The 22,968-nt window shown below is 34.7% G+C and overlaps 2 protein-coding genes across 8 annotated transcripts in view; one reads left to right on the top strand and one right to left on the bottom strand.

Moving 5' to 3' along the window:
* The window catches only part of Ypel (Yippee-like), a 73,352-nt gene extending 69,230 nt beyond the window's left edge, over window positions 1-4,122 (top strand). For all 6 annotated transcript variants that reach the window (XM_090108853.1, XM_090108858.1, XM_090108856.1 and 3 more), the window contains one exon: window positions 47-4,122. In XM_090108853.1, coding sequence (XP_089964979.1) covers window positions 47-136 — 90 coding nt within the window. In that variant the 3' untranslated portion in view covers window positions 137-4,122. The remainder of the gene's footprint in view (window positions 1-46) is intronic.
* LOC149903238 (uncharacterized) lies at window positions 4,108-22,732 on the bottom strand. 2 transcript variants are annotated; one of them, XM_090108851.1, is made up of 9 exons: window positions 22,583-22,732; window positions 21,862-22,321; window positions 21,634-21,747; window positions 21,180-21,323; window positions 19,497-19,632; window positions 18,518-18,620; window positions 17,310-17,436; window positions 16,768-16,837; window positions 4,108-5,292 (listed from the first exon to the last, which is right to left on the bottom strand). In XM_090108851.1, exons 2-9 carry the CDS (start codon window positions 22,308-22,310, stop codon window positions 5,137-5,139), a joined length of 1,299 nt encoding a protein of 432 aa, XP_089964977.1. In that variant the 5' UTR covers window positions 22,311-22,321; window positions 22,583-22,732; the 3' UTR covers window positions 4,108-5,136. The 2 variants fall into 2 exon arrangements, with proteins under 2 accessions (XP_089964977.1, XP_089964978.1); XM_090108852.1 differs by having other exon boundaries at window positions 22,717-22,731.
* Window positions 22,733-22,968: the final 236 nt, after the last annotated feature.

The following is a 22,968-nucleotide window of genomic DNA, read 5'->3' as shown; positions in this document are numbered from 1 at the left end:
CGTTTGTATACTAATCGAATTCTAATTGGCACCATTTCTGTTCCAGGAACACGCGTTCGAATCGAGTCAAAAATACAAAGAGGGCAAGTTCATAATAGAGCTCGCTCACATGGTGAAGGAGAACGGGTGGGACTAGCTCTAGGACTGTGTGCTCAGTGCCGTGCGCTCCGTCAATTAGCCGACCCGCGCCTTTCCGCCGCCGACACAGAGATTATTTTTTTCATACTAATCAATTATTATTGGGATTCGTCGGCGGCGGAACGGCGCGCGGCTCCAGTCCTGCGTCTGTCGGTCTTTCGTTGTCTGTGGACGATTCGACTGTCAACTGTCATCTGTCAGCTGTCATCTGTCAGCTGTCATCTGTCAGCTGTCATCTGTCAAGGAGCGCGGGTGTTGTGTGTGCGACCGTCAGCCGCGGCTCCGGCGGTGAACATTGACAGGAAGGTGTAACGTTAGCGGCTTAAGCTTGAGCACCGCCATTCGACGTATACATAAGTTATCGATCTCAACCGCCCAGCCTCGGGCAGTGGGCGTAGAATTTATACTAATTTTTAGTTGTAGCGACGTTTTATTTTCGCCGCGTGCGAATATCTTAAGTTGTATTAGTTTACGCGTCATTATTATTACATGTACTATATCGGAGAGAACGCTGATACTTCTTGTCCCCTTTTTAACCTGTGATAAGTATGTTAGTGTAGAGTTTTTGAATTTCTTGAACGATCATTTCAAGAGTTGCTCAGAGATGAAGTATGTTCCTAATTTCAGCTGTACAATATTTGCTTTATTTTTTCGTTTTGAACTAGTCGATGCGATTCGAGAATCGATTCCAATTTTATTATTTTGCGCTCCATAAAGTGACTCTTAAGTTTTAGTTTAATTGATTTCGAAAACGTTCGTCGTTTCGCTTTATTTTCCGTTTGGAATTTGTATTTACAAAGTTTATTTTGAACATGAAAGTCGGAAGAGGAGAGGTATCGATTTGATCGAACATTTTTATATATACGAAGGGAACAGTTAGAAGTTTTATTATTCATTTATTGTTTCCATTTAAATGTATATTAGTAGAGACATTTAACCCCATATATTTTATCTTAAATCTGCATGGTACTTCATTTACGTATACTAGTGATGATATCTATGTAAGATTATGCAAGAGCTTTTATTATGTATCATAATGGTGACTGTCAAACGAAATTGACGTATCGATACAGACATTGATCTGTTATCTTGGAAATGACTTGCATATTAAAACAAAAGTCGTAATGTAGAGATTGTCTAATCTAAAAATGAACGCCCCTCCACTAAACTTAATTGTTTCAATGTGTAACAAATAATTATTGAACCACTTTATATGTGTGCGCGCGTCGATTCTACTGCAAACTTTGACACTCGCGCACTGATTTGTCAACTAATCGGGCGATCAGTTCAGGTGCCTAGCATTGTATGGCGGGGAGAGCGCGCTATGTACGGAATGACACGTCCGTTCTGTCGTGCATCGCGTCATTTATGCACTAGTTGGCCAACTGGTCCTGTCGTTCGGGCATGGACGGGACTGGAGGACTGAACGACCAATGAGGTAGACCAATTTGTGTGTATTGCGTCTATACACGTACTTTGAATGTGAGCGTTAACACAGTGGAGGGGCGTTCATTTTTAGATTAGACAATCTCTACTAGAATGTCGGTAATGAGTGATGCCACACTTGTCTATGGTTGGGCAAATACTGAAAAGCTTTCCAATATACTGATGAATACAACGAAAAGATTGAAAAGTTCCATAAATAATGTAAATACCTGTTACTACGTCGGTTGAAAGTTGAAACTAGAAGCATTTTTTTACCTTATGGGATTTTTCTAATCGACATTGCATTAAAATATTAACGGCAATTATTTCGATGTATTGCTGATTAACTGTACGAATTCGCACGACGCTGTTACAAGTCAGTTAAAACTGTGACAACGCGAATACAAAACATGGCGTCCAATAATTATGAAATGATACACTTTAATCCAGCTATGCTTACTGACCATTTTCTATAAACAAACTACCTATTATCATATAGATAAACTCATAAACAGTTGCTTAAACACTATCACGAAGTACAAATGAAATGCATAGCGGGGGTTGAAAGTGATCTCATGAAGTGAAGTTATATCGATATATCTTAAAATTTTAATTTCTTATAACGTTCTAGAACATTTCGATTTCATTATTGTTTGTGTATTCCTAACTACTTGAGTTAAAAATCTACAAAAAAAAACTCGAATATTTAGTTTAAAAATAATTACTTTCAAAACACTTCTATAAAAGGATGTTCATGTTTTATGGATTAAATAGTTAAGCTATATCGATGTAACACTATGTAATGGGTAGTATACCTGTCGCCGTACTATCAGAGCGTTAATAACTGCCACTAGAATACGTTTTAATATACATAACTAATATAATAATAAATAAAAATTAAATGGACGTAAGTGACGCTCGTTTGACATTAACATTTATTTTTACAGTAATTAAATTATTAATTAAGTGTCTCAGATTTGTTTAGTGTTACACCACGTCGTTTAGATCTCTCATGTAAGGCGTATTTGTGATATATAAAATAAACTTTTAACGTTCAGTTAAATGTAAAGTGTAAAAATGTACAAATTCAATAGTACCTAATCTAAAAGTCGGATTCGAAAAACATTTATCCACAGATTACTCAAATTTATGTATATATTTTCGTATCCAGATGCTCTATGTTTGTAATCAAAATTGTAAACGTTTTATTCACGAGGGCCTAATTACAATACATAGTCAAGTATCAAGATCTCTGTCACCATAGACACGGCTCTGTCAAAACAAAACGTCAGAAACATTCGAAACGAACTGTGATTATTGCTTTTAAAAAACCGTTGATCAACCGCGCTTTTTGAAAGATCCCTAAAAGCGATGGCTTGAGACGAAATACCGATCACATATTATATTGTACATCTATCTATTTATTTATATTTTTAATCCAAGCTTGTAGATGCTAAAATTAAATGGTATATTGTAATTTGTGATATTGAAAGCAGATACGTCTTTTTTCATAGATAAGGTTATCGGTAACGCATCGTTCACGTGTCTAATGTAATCGTATTAACTGTTATCATAGGGTTAAATGTTAAGAGTACTGATGCACAATGTTCAGTGGAGATTTGAGCTTTCGACCATACTTTGCTGTTCAAAACATTCTGTTAGAAATACGTCGCTTTTACGTACAGAACACTTCGCTGTTTTAGTATTTGATTTTGACTGAATGGATTTCGTTTCTCGTTATGAACATTATGCAACAATAATCGAATTATTGAGATTGTCACAGTAGTTTATAATTAACACTCTTAGACCTAATATTCCCTTGATCTTTACCGTTATGACACACGAGAATATCAAAATGTGACGTTTAAAGTGAGAAAATTGAAAAAAAAAATTAGATTTCTGTGAGGCATATTTAAAGTATTTTTCTACTTGATCGTTTAGGGATGCTATTAGATATTTTTGGACCATTGTTAAGATAATAAGATCAGTATTGGAGAGGATAAAGAATTTAATGTTAGTTTTTGTGGATGTTGATCGAATGAGGTAATTGTCGAGATAAGTGAATAAGCGTCTAGATGTAACTAGCACCCACTTGAAACTGTTCTGCTATTGTATTAAGACCTAACCCTTACATATAGTAAAATACATTGAAACACGATCAATTGAATATAGAAAACTTTATAGCGGGAAAATTCTTCTACGTGTATTTCCATACTCATTTCATCAATATTCAGATTTTCCCATTAATCAAATAATACACAATTTTTTTTTTTTTGGTTTCAATGTATTTTACTGTTTATATAGAATCAATAACCAATAGAGCCGGTCTTGGAGTGTTAACTACCGGGCAGGAACACGGTGCAGTAGTCTCGTCTCAAGCAGAAGGTCCCGTAGACTTACGAAGGAACCGCTTATTTTTGTATTTTCTTAGTATGTAATGATGCATTATAAATATCGTGGTGTCTCCTAATGATTGTATGCATTATGCTATAGATGAGTATCTCGTCAACATTTGGTTGAAATAATAAGTGCGTAATAAAACACTTTTTCGTATTATAATGTATTTTTATTTTATACCCCTTTTGTTTCTCTTAAGTTTAACATTTATCTAGAAACTAGGTACATTTTCACATCAATGAAACGAATATACAACATTCATAGGACATTTGAAGGATAACTTTAATTTTATAGAATAAAAATAATCAATTTATAAACAAGATATTATATGCATAAGCTTTTGCTTATGCATATTGTTATTGAATCATACAATAACAAGTTATTTTAAAATTATATCCAGTATGGAAATCAAGTGTGAGTTGGAATCACATATGTACAGACTGTAATGTACACTGCAGAACCAAACCCAAAAAATATTTTTTTAATGACTATGCAATTATGCATACACGTGTTTATTTACATTATATGCAATTTTTGTGGGTAATGGTATTGTGATAAAAATATATCAATTAAAAATCAGTCAAGACTATAGAAATATAATCCTATGTAGAATTGAGCTTTTTTTTCACAAAGTAAGTTACAATATTTACACTTGCCTCTATTATACGCCATACCATACCATATAATATAATATACGCTCTATGTCCATTTTTAATATAACATTGGAAATTTTACACTTACAGACTTCTACCATTGAACATCCATGGTGGAAAATACATTTCTAATAAAATATACCTTAGTATGTAATTTTTGACAAAACATTTTTTATGTAACTACTATACCTAGGACATTTACGGCCGGTTTCTGAATTGAGTATTATACGTATTAACGTCTCAAACCATACTTAATATCTGCTTAGACATTTTTAAATGAACATAAGTTTTCTTAATCCTTAACCAAATCAATTCTCAATTCAGAAACTGTCCTTTAGACATGTATGCAATATACAGCACTGATATAAAGTGAAATAACTTTCCTCAACTCGCTACAAAAACAAATCTTCACAATTCATTTCTTCAATGTAGTCTTTTTCACGACTCACTGAAAAATAACACTTTCGAATATTCACTTTCACTTTTTTTGGACCCAATCTCAAAAAAATCCACTCAACATTAACTAGTCTTGCATAATAAAATAGTCTGTTTCTTGTTTAACATCTGTATCTAGACACAAGTCATCTAGAAGTGTTCCAGTCTCCACTTGTGACTGTAACACGACTTTTGCTTGTTCTACTTGCGAATCTGTGAGCGTTGGCAGTATTTTGTAGTACATCTGGAAATAAACATTATTAGTTAATACAGAAGCGAAAGACGCGGGTTCGAATCCCTCTTCGTGATCGAATTTTTTCAATTTACAGTATCTAACATGGACTAATAAATATATAGGACTGATGAACGTCATACTAAAGATCGTACCCCGTAATTTCAGCTTATTGCTAGATGGCGCTCTCATTTGAGCTTATTATTTAATTTGCAGTTATAAAAGCGCCACCTAGTGACCAATTTTAGAACTAAGGAAACAGCAAACTATCGATTTTCAATTATTACATCTAGAGGGCGTTGTTATAAAAACTCCGGTGTTTTTGAATTATTATTTTAGTTTTTAGGGCATCTAAGGAAGTGAGTACCTTTAATACGATTTCGACACCCGCTACAAACATTCGACATAGTGATCAGAGTACTGTATATAATATAATTATATTATATATATTCTTTATTTTCTGTTAAAAAAAATTTCTATATCTCTTTTCTTCTTAAGTATTCCCTTCTAATTTGTAAACAGTATTATTTATATGACCATAAAATAGGGGAAAAGAAAAAAAAATGTGGATGTACAGCGATGATTTGAACCAGCATCTATCGATTTTAAAGTACGAGACTCAGTCAACACAGCTACAGGCACTTATACGTCTTACATTGAAAGGAGATTGCCCAAGTGACTATGGCACTTGGTATCGCAATCAAACTTATTGTGTCAAGATGAAATATAGTTCAATTTAAAGCTTGATGTTAGTACTTTTAGAAACGATTAAAGTTTTTATGTAAATAAGGGCGCGTTCCCACTATGTCGTAACGACTAATTTATCGTTCGACGACTGTCGTCTTTACCTGTTCCCATTATAACGATTGTTTGTCGTCAACATTTTTTATCGTTTAATGACTGTCGTATCTAGCTGTTCCCATTGGATCGCGACGACATTTTATCGTTTCCTGGCAGTCGCTTTGTCGTTTACACATCATCAGCAAGCTACAAATCTAGTCGCCTCTGCGTTCGCTTGGTGATTACTAGTGCGTTTACTCTCCTGAGTTCAATGGACGTCATAGAGTTGCCGTCCACGATTTTTTATCGTTTTACGACTGTCGTGCTTGCCGTTCCCACTGTCACGACAAAGTGTCGTCACTGCAAAAACTGTCGTAGACGACAGTAAATTGTGTCGTTCTAAATGTGAACACCTCCATTTAAACATATAAGCCACGACACTTAAAACTACACGATTATCTGTCGTCACGACACGGTGGGAACGCGCCCTAAGCCGCAGTTCACGACAATAAAAATAAAACAATAGTTTTATTCAACGCTTCAAAAAAATACTTTATCGAGTTTATACTAACGATGAACGTTAAGTTTTACATTTATTACATAGGTAATATTTTAATTTACAAGACAAATGTGAAAAGTAAATCGTAATAAACATTATTTCAAAATAAATAACGTCGAACAATGCGTCGAACACATTCATTCAACTATGACATATGACGCAGGACGCTTGCAAGAGAGATAGATATATATGTGTCAAAACAGAAACTTTTACTTTTATTTCTATTTATTCGTTATAATTACGACTTAATAGTGATAAATATGATCATTATAAATACAAATAGGAATTAACAATATCACGAACACGTGACACAACTAGTATTTTACCGATTCCATACGTGGTCATACATGTTTCAAAAGAATAACTTTTACTATTATTTCAATTTATCCGGTATAATTAAGACTTAATATTGATACATATGATCATTATAAATACAAATAGGAATTAACAATATCACGAATACGTGGCACAACTAAAATTTTACCGATACCACCCTTGGTCATTCTCCTTTATGCTCTAATTGTTCGAGTATTTCTTTGATAAATACAGTTCATAGCAACGCGGTGGTGGAGCATCATAGAGTAACTTATATAGGATTGTGGAGCATCTTAAGGAAGAGAGTACCTTTAATAAGATTTCGACACCCACTACAAACATTCGACATAGTGATCAGAGTAGTGTATATAATATATTATAAGAAAAAAAGATGCGAAGTTAGTTAAATATTAGTTTGAATGTAATAAGAATGTACTGCGATTCTACACAGCTACCTAATTGATGTAGGTAGTTGATAACAAAACGCAGCTAGTCAACGACTATTAGTAAAGTGAGGGTAGTTGGGTCGAACGTCGTATAAACAACGTCCAAGCCCCTAGGCACTATTCGTACGAATGCGCCACGAGACAAAGGAACGCGGCAATTTATAGTATGCGACAGCTAAGCATGTTCGGACAGGAAACAGTGACAACTATATTGACAACTACTCATCCACAAAAATATTAAATCAAAAGTTACGTCTAACACGGCCATACTGACAATCGTACGTCCTCGTACGCCTTTTCTCGTATTAAAACACTACGGTAGTTCATCTCGGGATTACACAACCATCCTGCCTCGGCCAGACTGACCTGACAGAACAATAACCACGTCCACATGACATAATCACTCCGTTCGCGTATCTTGGTATATCTACGCTCGTTCGACTAGTGAAATACATCACTACGATACGCCAGCGACTAGATAATACCTCAACGCCAGGGTTCGACTAGCGATTTGGATCACTACACACAATTCCTTCGATGAACTACATTCCCGTTACAATAATCCACGTAACAAATTTTTACTTCACACAACGCACGAAAAAACACAAACGCCAGTATGCCGTTACAAAACTCAAAACAATTAACAAGTGTAGGCTTGAATTCTATCCCACTTCTGATATAAGAAATAACAAGATGCGAAGCTAGTTTAATATTAGTTTGAACGTAATAAGAATGTACTGCGATTCTACACAGCTACCTAATTGATGTAGGTAGTTGATAACAAAACGCAGCTAGTCAACGACTATTAGTAAAGTGAGGGTAGTTGGGTCGAACGTCGTATAAACAGCGTCCGAGCCCCTAGGCACTATTCGTACGAATGCGCCACGAGACAAAGGAACGCGGCAATTTATAGTATGCGACAGCTAAGCATGTTCGGACAGGAAACAGTGACAACTATATTGACAACTACTCATCCACAAAAATATTAAATCAAAAGTTACGTCTAACAATATATTATATTTATATATATTCTTTATTTTCTGTTAAAAAAAATGTCTATATCTTTTTTCTTCTTAATTGCACGCCTCATAAGCGAAGCGTTGAGGTGGGTACTACTGTCACTTCGCGCAAAACATCTGATTTTTCAAACTTAAAATGTCTTTATGTATCATACATTGCACTTGTAAGATAATACATACACACACATATTAAGAAAAAACACTATTTTTAACGTTCATGATATTTTTGATGTCATTTTTGTTATTTAAACTAGTTAAAAAACAGTTTAAAAAAGTTCTGTCTTGGACGTCCGTGTGTCTGTATGTGCGGATCCTTTTTCTTGTTAACACGATAGCGACCGAAATACTTTACTAATCGAGTCTTTTTTTTTCTCTTACGCTTTAGTATGCTCAGGAATAGAACCCTTTCATTTTTCAGGGTCTGATTCGATGTGGTTTAATTGTTATTAAATAAACAAAAATAATAATTAATAAATAATTATTAAAAAAAAATTATGAGGCGTGCACTTTTGGATTTTCCAAAGTATTATTCCCTTGTAAACAGTATTATTTATATGACAATAAAATACGGGAAAAGAAAAAAAAATGTGGATGTACGGCAATGATTTGAACCAGCATCTATCGGTTTTTAAGTACGAGACTCATCAATACAGCTACCTATACATCTTACGTTGAAATTTATGCTCTAATTGTTCGAGTAATTCTTTGACAAAAACAGTTCATAGCAACGTGGTCCATAGACTAGAGTAGATAATTTTTGAAACAAAAAAAAATTGCAGTCGGATGAAACCGATTAGAAAAGGAGTGGAATATGATAAAAATGTAAGGAAAAATAAATTACGGTCAATCCGAGTTCGGGAAGCGGGAGGGGGGAGCTTTTAAGAGAAAAAAATGGTTTCTCTCGATTTCCGACAAAACTACAAGTCCTATAGAAAAAAGTTCAATGGCAAAGTTGTAGGTAATTAAAAGTTCTACAACTTTTATATTCACAATTTTTTCACATAACTTAAAAATTTAGGTGAAAAATTCAAAAAACCAAGTTTTTGGTCTTTTATTTCTATCTACTTCACAATTTATTTTTTTTCTACGAAATTTGGTGGAAACTTACTTTATTATGTCCCAAATACACTGTAATTTATTTGATTGAAAATATTTATTTTTTCGCCTTATTTTGAATTAATACCAAAAAAACAACCTAATTTTCAATCGAAAAGTCACCCGTCAAAATATCAGCTTTTTTCAAAAACTTGGGGTGCCTTTTATTCATTGAAATCTCTACTTTCATATGGTGTAAAAAAAATAAACACCACTATAGTAAATGTTCTCAGAAAATGCATACAAACAGTGTGAAAATTAGCTTTTACTAAATCAGGCACACTTCTCGAACTACCTGAAATGTTTATATCGACATCATTTTGCTTTTGAATATGCTGTAAAATATTAATCTTAGAACAGATAATTATTTTTCTTTTGAAATATTACCGAAAAGCCGATACAAGAGAAGATATAGAGTTCAAGAAGTGTGCCTGATTTAGTAAAAGCTCATTATCACACTGTTTGTATGCATTTCCTGAGAACATTTACTATAGTGGTGTTTATTTTTTTTTACACCATATGAAAGTAGAGATTTCAATGAATAAAAGGCACCCCAAGTTTTTGAAAAAAGCTGATATTTTGACGGGTGACTTTTCGATTGAAAATTAGGTTGTTTTTTTGGTATTAATTCAAAATAAGGCGAAAAAATAAATATTTTCAATCAAATAAATTACAGTGTATTTGGGACATAATAAAGTAAGTTTCCACCAAATTTCGTAGAAAATAAATAAATTTTGAAGTAGATAGAAATAAAAGACCAAAAACTTGGTTTTTTGAATTTTTCACCTAAATTTTTAGGTTATGTGAAAAAATTGTGAATACAAAAGTTGTAGAACTTTTAATTATCTACAACTTTGCCATTGAACTTTTTTCTATAGGACTTGTAGTTTTGTCGGAAATCGAGAGAAACAATTTTTTTCTCTTAAAAGCTCCCCCCTCCCGCTTCCCGAACTCGGATTGACCGTAATTTATTTTTCCTTACATTTTTATCATATTCCCCTCCTTTTCTAATGGGTTTCATCCGACTGCGAATTTTTTTATCTTTTCATTATTTTCAAAGGCTTCTACCCCAGTCTACCATGGTCTTAGATCATTATGTAATGGATGGAGTACGCTGGTAAATGTTCTAACTAAACTTTCTGCTGATTTTGGTGCGGGGAAGGTAACTCACACTATTGAAACACAATCACACATTCACAAAAATAATTTGTGTCACGAAAATCGTAAAAATTTATGACCTTTTAAGCGACGAGTTTTTAAATTCAACTCTATCCCTAAGTTCATAAAGATTAAATTTGTATTTCATTCCAAGTTGTCTCGTGGGGAGTGCGGTTCAATATCGCGTTCTAAATTCAACTTTATAACTTAGATCATAAAGATTAAATTTGTATTTCTTTAATGCCTCAGCCCCCGGAATCACAGACACAATAGAAAATCTATTGTGTCGTGGGCCGTGGTCCGATCGGGCCGCTCGGTGGTCAAGGGGCTAAAAGATAGACTCGTAAGGAATGCGGTTCATTATCGCGTTTTAAATTCAACTTTATCTCTTAGTTCATAAAGATTAAATTTGTATATTTTCTTTCCATGATAGTCTCGTGGGGCCGCATCAATGATCGAGTAAACGACTCGATTATTTGTCTTGATCATATCGCTAAACGATACATCGACGATTATTAGAAATTGCATTTAATTAGAAATATACGTTAAAAAAATATACACAAATGAAAGGTTATTCCATCTTTTTTAATATTCGACATGTTTGAATTGCTTCTGCAAGGCTTGACAGTGCAAAACGGCATTTTTAGCGGAGCACTCGAAGACGTCCTTTCGATGTTTTAGCCTAGGAAAACGCAGAGTGTTTGTAATCGATTACGCAAGTAGTTTTTATGAAAGCATAAGATTTTTCGATTCGAATAATCTTATACCTCGACAAAAGGGGAAACACCTGCGAGTGTTATCGATTACTTAATGATCTAAGTCCATGGTGGTCACAAAGTCACTCTCGAACAGCGATGAACGAAGTGACAAAAATAGGCGGTCCATCCTAAGGAGCGCTGGTGCAGTGAACTCCCATAAATAATTATAATAAAGTTGTGCTCATTCATTTAACAATTAATATATCTTTAATTTTAAATTAAATTTATCGTATACCTAAACTCCAATACGAATATCAAATGCCTAAATACGGAATCCAATAATTTTCAGTCCTTCGCGAAACAAAAGATCACGTAAACATAGCGCAATATGAGCGCAATCCATTTTATGGATCATCTTCATACTTGATAGTATTATTTTTTTATATTTTTATTGAAATTGATTCCAGAAGATTACTGGGAACTTTAAAAATTCATTTTGTTACTTTTATTAGTAGGTACGATCCTTATAAGTATTTTAGTGTATTCAACCAACTTAAAAAAGTGTGACTATTTTACAACAATTTGAATATGAATTGTATACAATATCGAAGCTTTTTAAGAAATGTATAAAATACTTTTTTAAGAATTATTATCATACATAATATTATGATACCGGCAATATATTATTAAACCCGGCATTTTATGCAATTCTTAGTAAATGTATGTTATTCCGAGAAACAGTCGGAAAGAAATAAATTAAATTCGTCAAAACTGAACTTTTCCTAAGTAGCAAACACATTTGCAAATGTGGGTGGCTTTTGGGGTAGCTATTAAGTATTAACCAATATGAGGTCAAAACTAAAATCCAAGATGGCGCCGACGAAAATTTGAAATCTTTTCGTCATGGGTGTCATTTTCAAGGAGTTGGAGTAGCTATTAATCAATATGAGGTCAAATCTAAAATCCAAAATGGCGCCGACGAAAATTTGACATCATTTCGTCATGGGTGTCCTTTTCATGGTTTTTGGGGTAGCTATTAACCAATACGAGGTCAAAACTAAAATCCAAGATGGCGCGGACGAAAATTTTACATATTTTCGTTATGGGTGTCATTTTCATGGTTATTGGGGTATCTATTAACCAATATGTGGTCTAAGCTAAAATCCAAGATGGTGTTGACAAAACTTTTACATCGTTTCGGCATGGGTGTCATTTCCAAGGTTTTTGAGACAGTATTACCAAATCCCCAATATAACCGTCGATAATTAGGTATATTTTTCTTACTCCTTTAAAGTTAACTTAAATAAAATAACAAAAACTTTAACAACTACAGTTTTGTAGAAAGTCTTAAAAAACAATTTTAAAGAACATTGAAATTTGAAATGCATATTATTTTAGAAATGTAATATAAAACGCAACTCTGTGGCAATCATCATCTGTGATAATATTCTGACAGATATTATTAACTTTAAATATTATATTCGCTAAACTTTATTTAAAATAAAGTTTATCTAAAACATTTAAACGAAGAGAATAAAATAAAAAAGAACGTGTGTGCCGAGAAAACATGTCAGGAGTGAAACTTCTTTGGCGAGATTCATAGATACCAAAATCGCCGCCTTGCTCCGTAACGCGACAGTATTACCATGACGCGATCTTGAAATTCGACGACCATCTTGGATTTTAGTTTTGACCTCATATTGGTTAATAGCTACCCCAAAAACCATGAAAATGACACCCATAACGAAAAAAGTAAAATTTTCGTCAGCGCCATCTTGGATTATAGTTTTGACCTCATATTCGTTAATAGCTACCCCAAAAACCATGAAAATGACACCCATGATGAAAAGATGTCAAATTTTTCGTCGGCGCCATCTTGAATTTTATTTTTGACCTCAAATTGGTTTATAAGCCATGAAAATGACACCCATAACGAAAAGATGTAAAATTTTCGTCGGCGCCATCTTGGATTATAATTTTGACCTCATATTCGTTAATAGCTACCCCAAAAACCATGAAAATGACACCCATGACGAAAATATCTCAAATTTTTCGTCGGCGCCATCTTGGATTTTAGTTTTGACCTCATATTGGTTAATAGCTACCCCAAAAACCATGAAAATGACACCCATGACGAAAAGATGTAAAATTTTCGTCGGCGCCATCTTGGATTATAATTTTGACCTCATATTCGTTAATAGCTACCCGAAAAACCATGAAAATGACACCCATGACGAAAAGATGTAAAATTTTCGTCGGCGCCATCTTGGATTATAATTTTGACCTCATATTCGTTAATAGCTACCCCAAAAACCATGAAAATGACACCCATCACGAAAAAAGTCAAATTTTCGTCAGCGCCATCTTGGATTTTAGTTTTGACCTCATATTCGTTAATAGCTACCCCAAAAACCATGAAAATGTCACCCATGACGAAAAGATGTAAAATTTTCGTCGGCGCCATCTTGGATTATAATTTTGACCTCATATTCGTTAATAGCTACCCCAAAAACCATGAAAATGACACCCATCACGAAGAAAAGTCAAATTTTCGTCAGCGCCATCTTGGATTATAGTTTTGACCTCATATTCGTTAATAGCTACCCCAAAAACCATGAAAATGACACCCATGACGAAAATATCTCAAATTTTTCGTCGGCGCCATCTTGGATTTTAGTTTTGACCTCATATTGGTTAATAGCTACCCCAAAAACCATGAAAATGACACCCATGACGAAAAGATGTAAAATTTTCGTCGGCGCCATCTTGGATTATAATTTTGACCTCATATTCGTTAATAGCTACCCCAAAAACCATGAAAATGACACCCATCACGAAAAAAGTCAAATTTTCGTCAGCACCATCTTGGATTATAATTTTGACCTCATATTCGTTAATAGCTACCCCAAAAACCATGAAAATGACACCCATGACGAAAAGATGTAAAATTTTCGTCGGCGCCATCTTGGATTATAATTTTGACCTCATATTCGTTAATAGCTACCCGAAAAACCATGAAAATGACACCCATGACGAAAAGATGTAAAATTTTCGTCGGCGCCATCTTGGATTATAATTTTGACCTCATATTCGTTAATAGCTACCCCAAAAACCATGAAAATGACACCCATGACGAAAAGATGTAAAATTTTCGTCGGCGCCATCTTGGATTATAATTTTGACCTCATATTCGTTAATAGCTACCCCAAAAACCATGAAAATGACACCCATGACGAAAATATCTCAAATTTTTCGTCGGCGCCATCTTGGATTTTAGTTTTGACCTCATATTGGTTAATAGCTACCCCAAAAACCATGAAAATGACACCCATGACGAAAAGATGTAAAATTTTCGTCGGCGCCATCTTGGATTATAATTTTGACCTCATATTCGTTAATAGCTACCCCAAAAACCATGAAAATGACACCCATCACGAAAAAAGTCAAATTTTCGTCAGCGCCATCTTGGATTATAGTTTTGACCTCATATTGGTTAATAGCTACCCCAAAAACCATGAAAATGACACCCATGACGAAAAGATGTACAATTTTCGTCGGCGCCATCTTGGATTTCAGTTTTGACCTCATATTCGTTAATAGCTACCCCAAAAACTATGAAAATGACACCCATCACGAAAAAAGTCAAATTTTCGTCGACGCCATCTTGAATTGTTTTACCCCACCAATCTATTCAACAACCCATAAAAAAGAGCATCTCAGGCAAGGTAATTTTTAAAACATAATTTTATATTACAAATAATTGGAATATGAAACTTATACAGTTTACTCTTATAAAGTATCAAATATTTCAAATCACGAAAACGACAGTGCACGCACAATAATCTTTTTTTAATTCGTTTTGTTTTTGGGACGAGGAGCGATACACCCGTCCTTCCAAGAGCGCTTCTGAGCGCGGTCTGACGACCCGCGAGTCGCGACTCGCGATAGCAAAATGTATGAAGAAATCGACAAGTATTTTTAATTTAGCTTGTGTTATGGAAACCAGATGGCTGATAAACATACATATAATATAATCTCTTATATATAAAAATGAATAGCAAAATGTGTTGGTAAGCGCATAACTCGAGAACGACTGAACCGATTTCGATAATTCTTTTTTTTTTTTTATTATATTCCTTGAAGTACGAGGATGGTTTTTACGTACTTAGAGAAAACGTAAATATGTACCACGGGCGAAGCCGGGGCGGACCGCTAGTAATTGAAATAAAATTTTGATTTAGATACAAAAAAATTATCAGAATCTATAAAGGACTATATATCCCTCAATAATTTATAGGAAGATAGATTAGGCTTTTAATTTTCTTAAAATTGTACCGTTTTAGACCCCATTTTTTTGCATTTTATGCGATCATTGTGCTGGGAAAATCGTATTTCAGCGACAATTTTGTATGACGTCGTACAATTTTTATAAGATGATCGTAGAACTGAATATAGGTATTATTATCTTTAATTTAAGATATTACTTTGTTCTCATGCTTTGAGTTAAAATTGTACCGTAAAATAGCGTTTTTTGTTAAAAATCTGTAATAGCACCCTTATTGTGGTGCTTTTTTTTGTAATGAATTTACTACGCTACTGTATTTTCTTTGTTTTAGACTTTAGTTCAATACTTAATTAAACACCCATACAATTTTGTCACGAGTCGCCTCTGGTCAAACTAACCGATATTAGTGTTACGTTTACTCAAAATACAAAAATGAAGAAAGTATTATTTTACGCTTCTTAAATCTTTAAAACTAAAACAAAATGATGTGGAGGTGGATTTCCTCAATCGAAAAAGGGAGAGACTAGTCTACTCGACCGGCCGGCCGTAAAGGCCCCGATTATTGATGGCGGAAAGTTGTATATATGCTCTGTAGCGAAAACATTTCGCTTGCGCGATTCAGAGCAAAAAATAACATTTAAATAAAAATATTTTTTTGCGTATTATATTTTACGTATTATATTTTACGTTATAGTTTACGTTTTTTGCGTATTATATTTTACGTCAAGATACTATTTGGCACATTGATTTTTTTAGTAGCGACATCTCTTAGCTTCATTAAACCGACTTAATGCTCTAAGGCGACATCTAGTTCTTAAACGTATAAAAAAGCTTATAAAAATGCCAAATGCTACTGTGAGTGACATCTATCGACAAAATTGGGAACTGAGAAACGAGTTACGTTTTTTACTATGGCGATTGTAAGTCTTCTTGATTATATTAGTCTATGGTATCTAATAATAAAAAAAACGGATTCAAATATTGCCGAAATAATAGATTTCTCTTTTTTAATGGTTTTATTGTTAATAGATTAAAATTAGTAAACTTAAGATAGAGTGGAACACTAATATCCGGCTCGAAGGACCATTAAATTATACAAAATATATCAATAGCAATAATATTTGATAAAAACCTTTCTAGTCATAAGTAACATGCCATGCGCCTTCTTCATATGCTGCTTGAGTAATGACATTCTGGGATATCTGAAATTTAATAAAACATACATTACATAATTTAATTCTTTAGGTGTGTTGAGATTAAAAGTTCAAGGTCGTGTCATGGCAATACCATCACGTCATAGAGTAAGGCGACGATTTTGATAACTTTAAATTTTTCCAAAGAAGTTTCATTTCTGACACGTGTCGAGCACACGTGTCAGAAATGAAATTTCTTTTAATCAATTCAATTCGCACTCGCTCTTAATCAATTTATCACCATTGCTTGAAGTAAAGCATCGTGAGGAAACCGATATGTCGAAGAATCAAAAGTTCGACGACATGTGACACCTGCAAATCCGCACTCGACCAGCGTGGTGTATTACGGCCTGATCCCTTATGGGAGACCCGTGTCCCGTGTCCCAGCAGTGGGAACATAATGGTCTGATGATGACGCTAAGACCAGAGACCAGCAATGCGGGTAAAACCGCGGGGCACATCTAGTAAGTAAATAGTGTACCTCCGTGGGCACAGCTGGCAGGCTATGGGCGGCGGCAGGCGGCGGTGGTCGCGGCGCACGTGCAGCCGCAGCGCCGACTTCTGCGCGTAACGCTTCTCGCACTCTGTACACGCGTACTTCTTCAGCGCTAGAATGGAGATGATACATTGTTTTCTTGGGTAATAAGAATGGCCAATTGGTTTGCTGGGCAACTTGGATGGCCAATTTCAAAATATTGTCAAGTCTGGTATATATTAATAGTAGGGGAGCCCAAGAGGGGATTTTGGGATTTACTCGAGCGCGTCAGATTACTTACTATAAGGGAAGGTACCTTAGCTATTCATTAGTACCTCTAGTCAATATGAGCAGTTATGGTTGGTGGGTACTGGGTGCGCTCAGGCGCTCAGGATCAAAATTTGAAAAATCCATAATTCCCTAAGGTTGAGCTCGAATCGTCAGATAAGCGAAATGGGGACTTCTTGTATTGTAATTAACACCCCCATATTTTAATCTGACTCGCTCGAATAATATTACTTTAATTTTTTATCTTCATAGCGATTAAATCGCCACTTAAATATTCAGATTCATGTATATTTTATTTCACTGACGTCCTGGAGCATGTAAAATATCAATATCTAACGCGCTTGAGTATTTCCAAACCAATTTTTTTCTTTTTTAAATAAAAATAAAAAAACCCTTCCCCACCGCTAAAAGTGAAAACATTATAGGACCTTTTTTTCTCGCTATGGTCTAATCTACAAATTCTAATAGGTTCCCGTGACGCTCGAGTAAATCCACATTTAGCATTATGGCCTATGGGCTCCCCTACTATAAGAAGTAATACGAATATCGCTTGCAACTATTGGGCCATGGTTTCAAGTCGCGAATTCTACGTGCCGGGGACGTTTTTTTGGGCGCTAGAAGTGTTTATGAGATTTTTGTACAAAGATCTCATTATTTTTCGTTCGAATAGTGAATACAAACCTTTCATTTTATTTACTATACGTAAACGTATGTGCTAAAATTTTGATATTGAATACAGAAATAATTAAATAAAATAATGTATTTTGATACATAAATCACCTACAATTTATTACAGTCCATACGTTTTTCTACCCTACTAAGTGCATCTTCTACTTAACAACTAAAACAGTCTACCAAAAGCACAAATCCACTAGGAAAACAAACTCTAATACAAAGCAACACGTAAAACCGAGCAAAACACTCACGTAAGTGCGTGTCCATGTGCGCGGCGATCGCGGTCTTGGAACTAAAGTCGCGGCCGCAGTGGTCGCACGTGAAGCGCTCGCCCGAGTGCTTGCGGGCGTGCCGCTGCGGGGGAGCGGGGGTTGAATGACCATTTTAAGTTTTAACTGAGCTTATTTATTTATTTATTTATAATCTTTATTGCATACAAAACATAAATACAAATTTCACACACACAGACAGGACATTTGATGCAAAGAGCGGCTGAGCTTTTATAGGAGCGTTTATTTTTTTTTTATTCGATATTATAGACTAACAATGTGATTTCTTGTTAGATATTTTCCCTGTGAAATTTTCTTCAATAGTTAAGGTTTATGCAAACTTATGTGCAGAAAATCTGTACAACTTAGATGTCTTGGATTCGATCCGGTATAGTTCAAGTTCAACTTAAGTTTCGGTATAGCAGGGCAAAGAGAGTTCATCGTTATCACCTATTTATCAAAAGAGCAAATCAGTGAAACAGACTAATGTATAGTACATGGTACATAGTACACGGGGAATCACGCTTTATGTTACACATGTCTTATTACGGCCATGGTCAAATCTAAGGAATACAAGATTTTCATAAAAATAAAATGTCCATATCACAATTTCACTTCACACAAAAGTACCCAAATCACGATTTCACTTCACACAAAAGTGTTCGAATCACAATTTCACCTCACAATTTCCGTATCCACACAACCACGACTACACTTCACACACACTAAAGTGTCCACATTACAATTTCACTTCACACATAAGTATCCAAATCACGATTTCACTTCACACCCAAGTCCAAAATCACAAATCCCCGTCACAACTTCCGTCCTACACAATTTCACTTCACACATAAGTATCCAAATCACGATTTCCCTTCACACCCAAGTCCAAAATCACAAGTTCCCGAATCCCGTCCCAATTCCGTATCCTCACACAGTTCACACGTCACTACGAACTGACCAGCAGTGCAGACCGCGAAGTATACGCGTGGTCGCAGCACGAGCAGCGGTGCGGACGCAGTCCCGCGTGCACGAGCTCGTGCGCCTCCAGCCCGCCCGCGGAGCTGTACCGCGCGGGACACATGCTGCACATCCAGCTGTACACGCACACTTTTTTGTTTCCATTTGAAGTGAAAGTTTTGAAGTGAAACTTCTTTATCGGGGTTGGAAAAAATTTAGTGTAACATTTATGGGGTTTTATTACCCACGTAGAATGAAAGTGGTAATTGTATTAAAACTTTATTAAACCTTTCACTGTTACAATATTATTTAAATCTATATGAATGTTTCACCAAAGAGTCTAGTTAAGGAGACAAATCACCAAGCAAGTGTTGAGACAATCTAATATGGCTACGTATTTACTGCGTAGTGGCTATTGCGTATTAACTAAGAAAATTAACGGTCCAAGCTGTTTGAAACTCTGGGCGTATTCAGAAAGAAAGCTTGAAACTTATATGCGCTTATAAGCGCTGATAGGCGCCGACAAGTTTCAACAAGTTTCAACAAACTTGTCGGCGCCTATCAGCGCTTATAAGCGCATGTTCATATATTTTCCTGCTCGGGTTACCAGCGCTTATAAGCGCCGATAAGCGCTTATAAGCGCTTATAAGTTTCAAGCTTTCTTTCTGAATACGCCCTCTGTCAAGTGCGTTCCGCTTCGGAACGCCACAGACAAATAAAACATAGATAACAAAAGTGGCAACGCCACACATTTTTCCGTTACGTGCCATCTTTTATCCTTACTACGCGTGATTCGACGTATTTCTGTATAGTTGCATATAGTAAATTATTTTTTGAAAAATAAGGTCATAAAGAAGTTTCACTTCTTACGTGTGTACACCAGTACACGCACACATTTTTTATATACAGAGGCTACCACCGTACTAATGATATGGGGCCCCTAGACTAGGATCTAGGTGTGTTAATATCATAAAAATAATAGCTCTTACACCTATCTAAAGAATGGTCAACAAATACTTCGATATTACAGATTGTTTGTTTTTGAAGTGAAACTTCTTATGGCGTGTTGAGAGTGAAATTTCAAGATCGCGTCATGGCAATACTGTCACGTCACGGGGTAAAGCGACGATTTTGGTATATTTGAATTTTATCAAAGAAGTTTCATTTCTGACACGTGTGCTCGGCACTCGCGTTATTTTTTTTATTGACGGAATTTTGAGCAAACTATATAGAGAAGTGTTTGTTGGTTGTTGACATAGATGGTATTGAATTGTCTATGATATTATTCTTTTTATTTATTTAAATAAGATGGTGATAAATTATCACATGTGACAACTGTGAATTCATTTTCTAAATGAAAGCAATTTTTTTTCACCAGAACAGGACAGATATATTATAAACAAATGATGCTGTAACATTGCAATAGAATGAAAGCAGCATGAAATGAAAAGGACAACATCAACTAACACCACAATTCAAATTTTTGTGACAAATACATTATTTTATTTAATTATTTCCCTAATAAATAACTCAATGAATGATACAAAATACTGTAAAAGCCCAAATTTTCACAACAAATTGGACACAATTCTTACAAATACAAATATTTTAGTCCATATTTCATCCTCCTTAACACCAGAGGAGTTAAAAATGACTAAATAATTAGAAATAAGTTTTAACTCACTCGTCAGTCCGTTCCTTAGGTTTCTCATATGATAAGAACGGCCTAGCTCGTGCCTTGTTGCCTATGTGCCGAGCTCTTGCCTTCAGTACAATCCCGATGTCTGGCGCAGGACATCGCTTCTCATGTTTGTATAGATTTGTAGGACTGAAATACATATAAAAAATAAAACTTTTAAATCTAATTACTGATATATTTATTAAAAATATGTGTAAACCATAAGTAGATTTGAGAGCTCATTTATTTATTTATATATGAGTTATTTAATTATATATAATAAATTAAAAATTGAGACTTAACCATTGTAACAAACAGTGGCTTTATCGCTAAATAGCGATTTCTTCCAGACTCACTTCATTCCCAGAAATAAAAAGAAAATTCTTAATCTAGCCGAACACAGGAGCTTTGAGGTCACTAGTATATATTATATACTAGCACATTTTTAATTTTTCCTTACCTCCTAAAGTCAACACCACAAGCAAAACAAATAAGGTATCTCTCTCCATGATATTCCTGATAGTGGCGACCAGCTGCCGGTATACCATTGGATAATTTACCACATTCTATACATCTGGAAGTTAAATAAGAGTTAATTACTGATATAAATAATGATATTTCACTTTTAATATAAGTATTTAATAATGGATAAGTAATTAATAGTGTTCAATAATATTAAGTATCTTACTCTAACATAATTCCATTCATTATAAAATAATCCCGAGGCAGAGGTGGTGGTTTCATTGCTTTCATTATCTGTGATAAAATATTAATCAACATTTTTCTATCATTTCGCAACTCTGGATATGCTTCCCTTAGTTCCTGGACATATGATGTTATGACTTTAACCTTTTTCCGTCGACTCCTATTCACATTATTAATGTCATCGTCGCTATAATCATCATCACTTGAAGTCTCACTTTTTGGAACATATTCTTCATCTAAATCATCAACAGGTTCCTCCTTAAAGAAATAATCCTCTGGCTCTTCTTTTATTTCAACATTTTCCGTCTTAATTTCATCCAGAGAAGTCAGATGAGTAATTTCACTATTTTCTACAACATCTTTTACTGAATCAGGAATTTCATAATCGTCGTCTCCGACGATAATAACAAACGTTTCTTCATCAGAGCTCATTTTTATGTTTTCTGTTAAAAATACAATAAAGTGGTAATCTTTTATACAATCCCAAAAAAAATGTATGATGGTAGTGGACAGTGATGTTTGCAAACTTTGTAAGTACATAGGTAGTTATTATTTTCAAGTTAAATTTCAGTTAAAATCGTAATATGTAGCCCTAATATAATTCGAATATTAAAATTGGCGCCACATTTCTTTACTCACAACGCAAAAGTGACAAGTCTTTGTAAGGTCTAGTAGAATAGTTAGTATTCGGAAATTAAACATACCACATGCCACCTTAGTCTTGGCTATATATATTATTGTATATAATTAAATTTTATTAGGAATGAACTTTGAAATCTGTAAATCTATGTTAATAATTTGGCAATTGGCATCGAAGAATAACATTTCCTTTGCCTACCTATCGTTTGCCACCTTATGCCACCTTACAAATGACAAATGACAAGCAATGACAAGTTTTAAAGTCAACGTCAATTTATATTTTTTTATGAATATTAGGGTGGGTCTACACTTGATCATTTTCGCGTATGATCTCCTTCGCGTAGCAACTAGCATCGGCGCGTATCCTCTTTGCTAATATGGACGCAAAATAATCGCGATCAAGTCACAAGTGTATCACATTTCGTACAGTGATCTCGCTAGTGGCTTGAGC

Source organism: Colias eurytheme, chromosome 13, assembly GCF_061535395.1.
Source record: "Colias eurytheme isolate Ceu_HAF_F1 chromosome 13, ilColEury1 Martin Lab GWU primary, whole genome shotgun sequence".
Taxonomy (NCBI): domain Eukaryota; kingdom Metazoa; phylum Arthropoda; class Insecta; order Lepidoptera; family Pieridae; genus Colias; species Colias eurytheme.
Note: the sequence above shows the minus strand (reverse complement) of the source record. Positions and strands in the feature narration are given on the sequence as shown.

What these genes read in the sequence shown, in the direction of transcription:
- LOC149903238 (XM_090108851.1), bottom strand. Translation starts at nt 22,310, where the DNA reads ATGAGCTCTGATGAAGAAACGTTTGTTATTATCGTCGGAGACGACGAT. An exon ending in ATGAATGGAATTATGTTAGA is followed by an intron (nt 21,748 to 21,861) that starts GTAAGATACTTA and finishes TTTAACTTCCAG; the next exon opens with ATGTATAGAATGTGGTAAAT. An exon ending in TGTGGTGTTGACTTTAGGAG is followed by an intron (nt 21,324 to 21,633) that starts GTAAGGAAAAAT and finishes TATGTATTTCAG; the next exon opens with TCCTACAAATCTATACAAAC.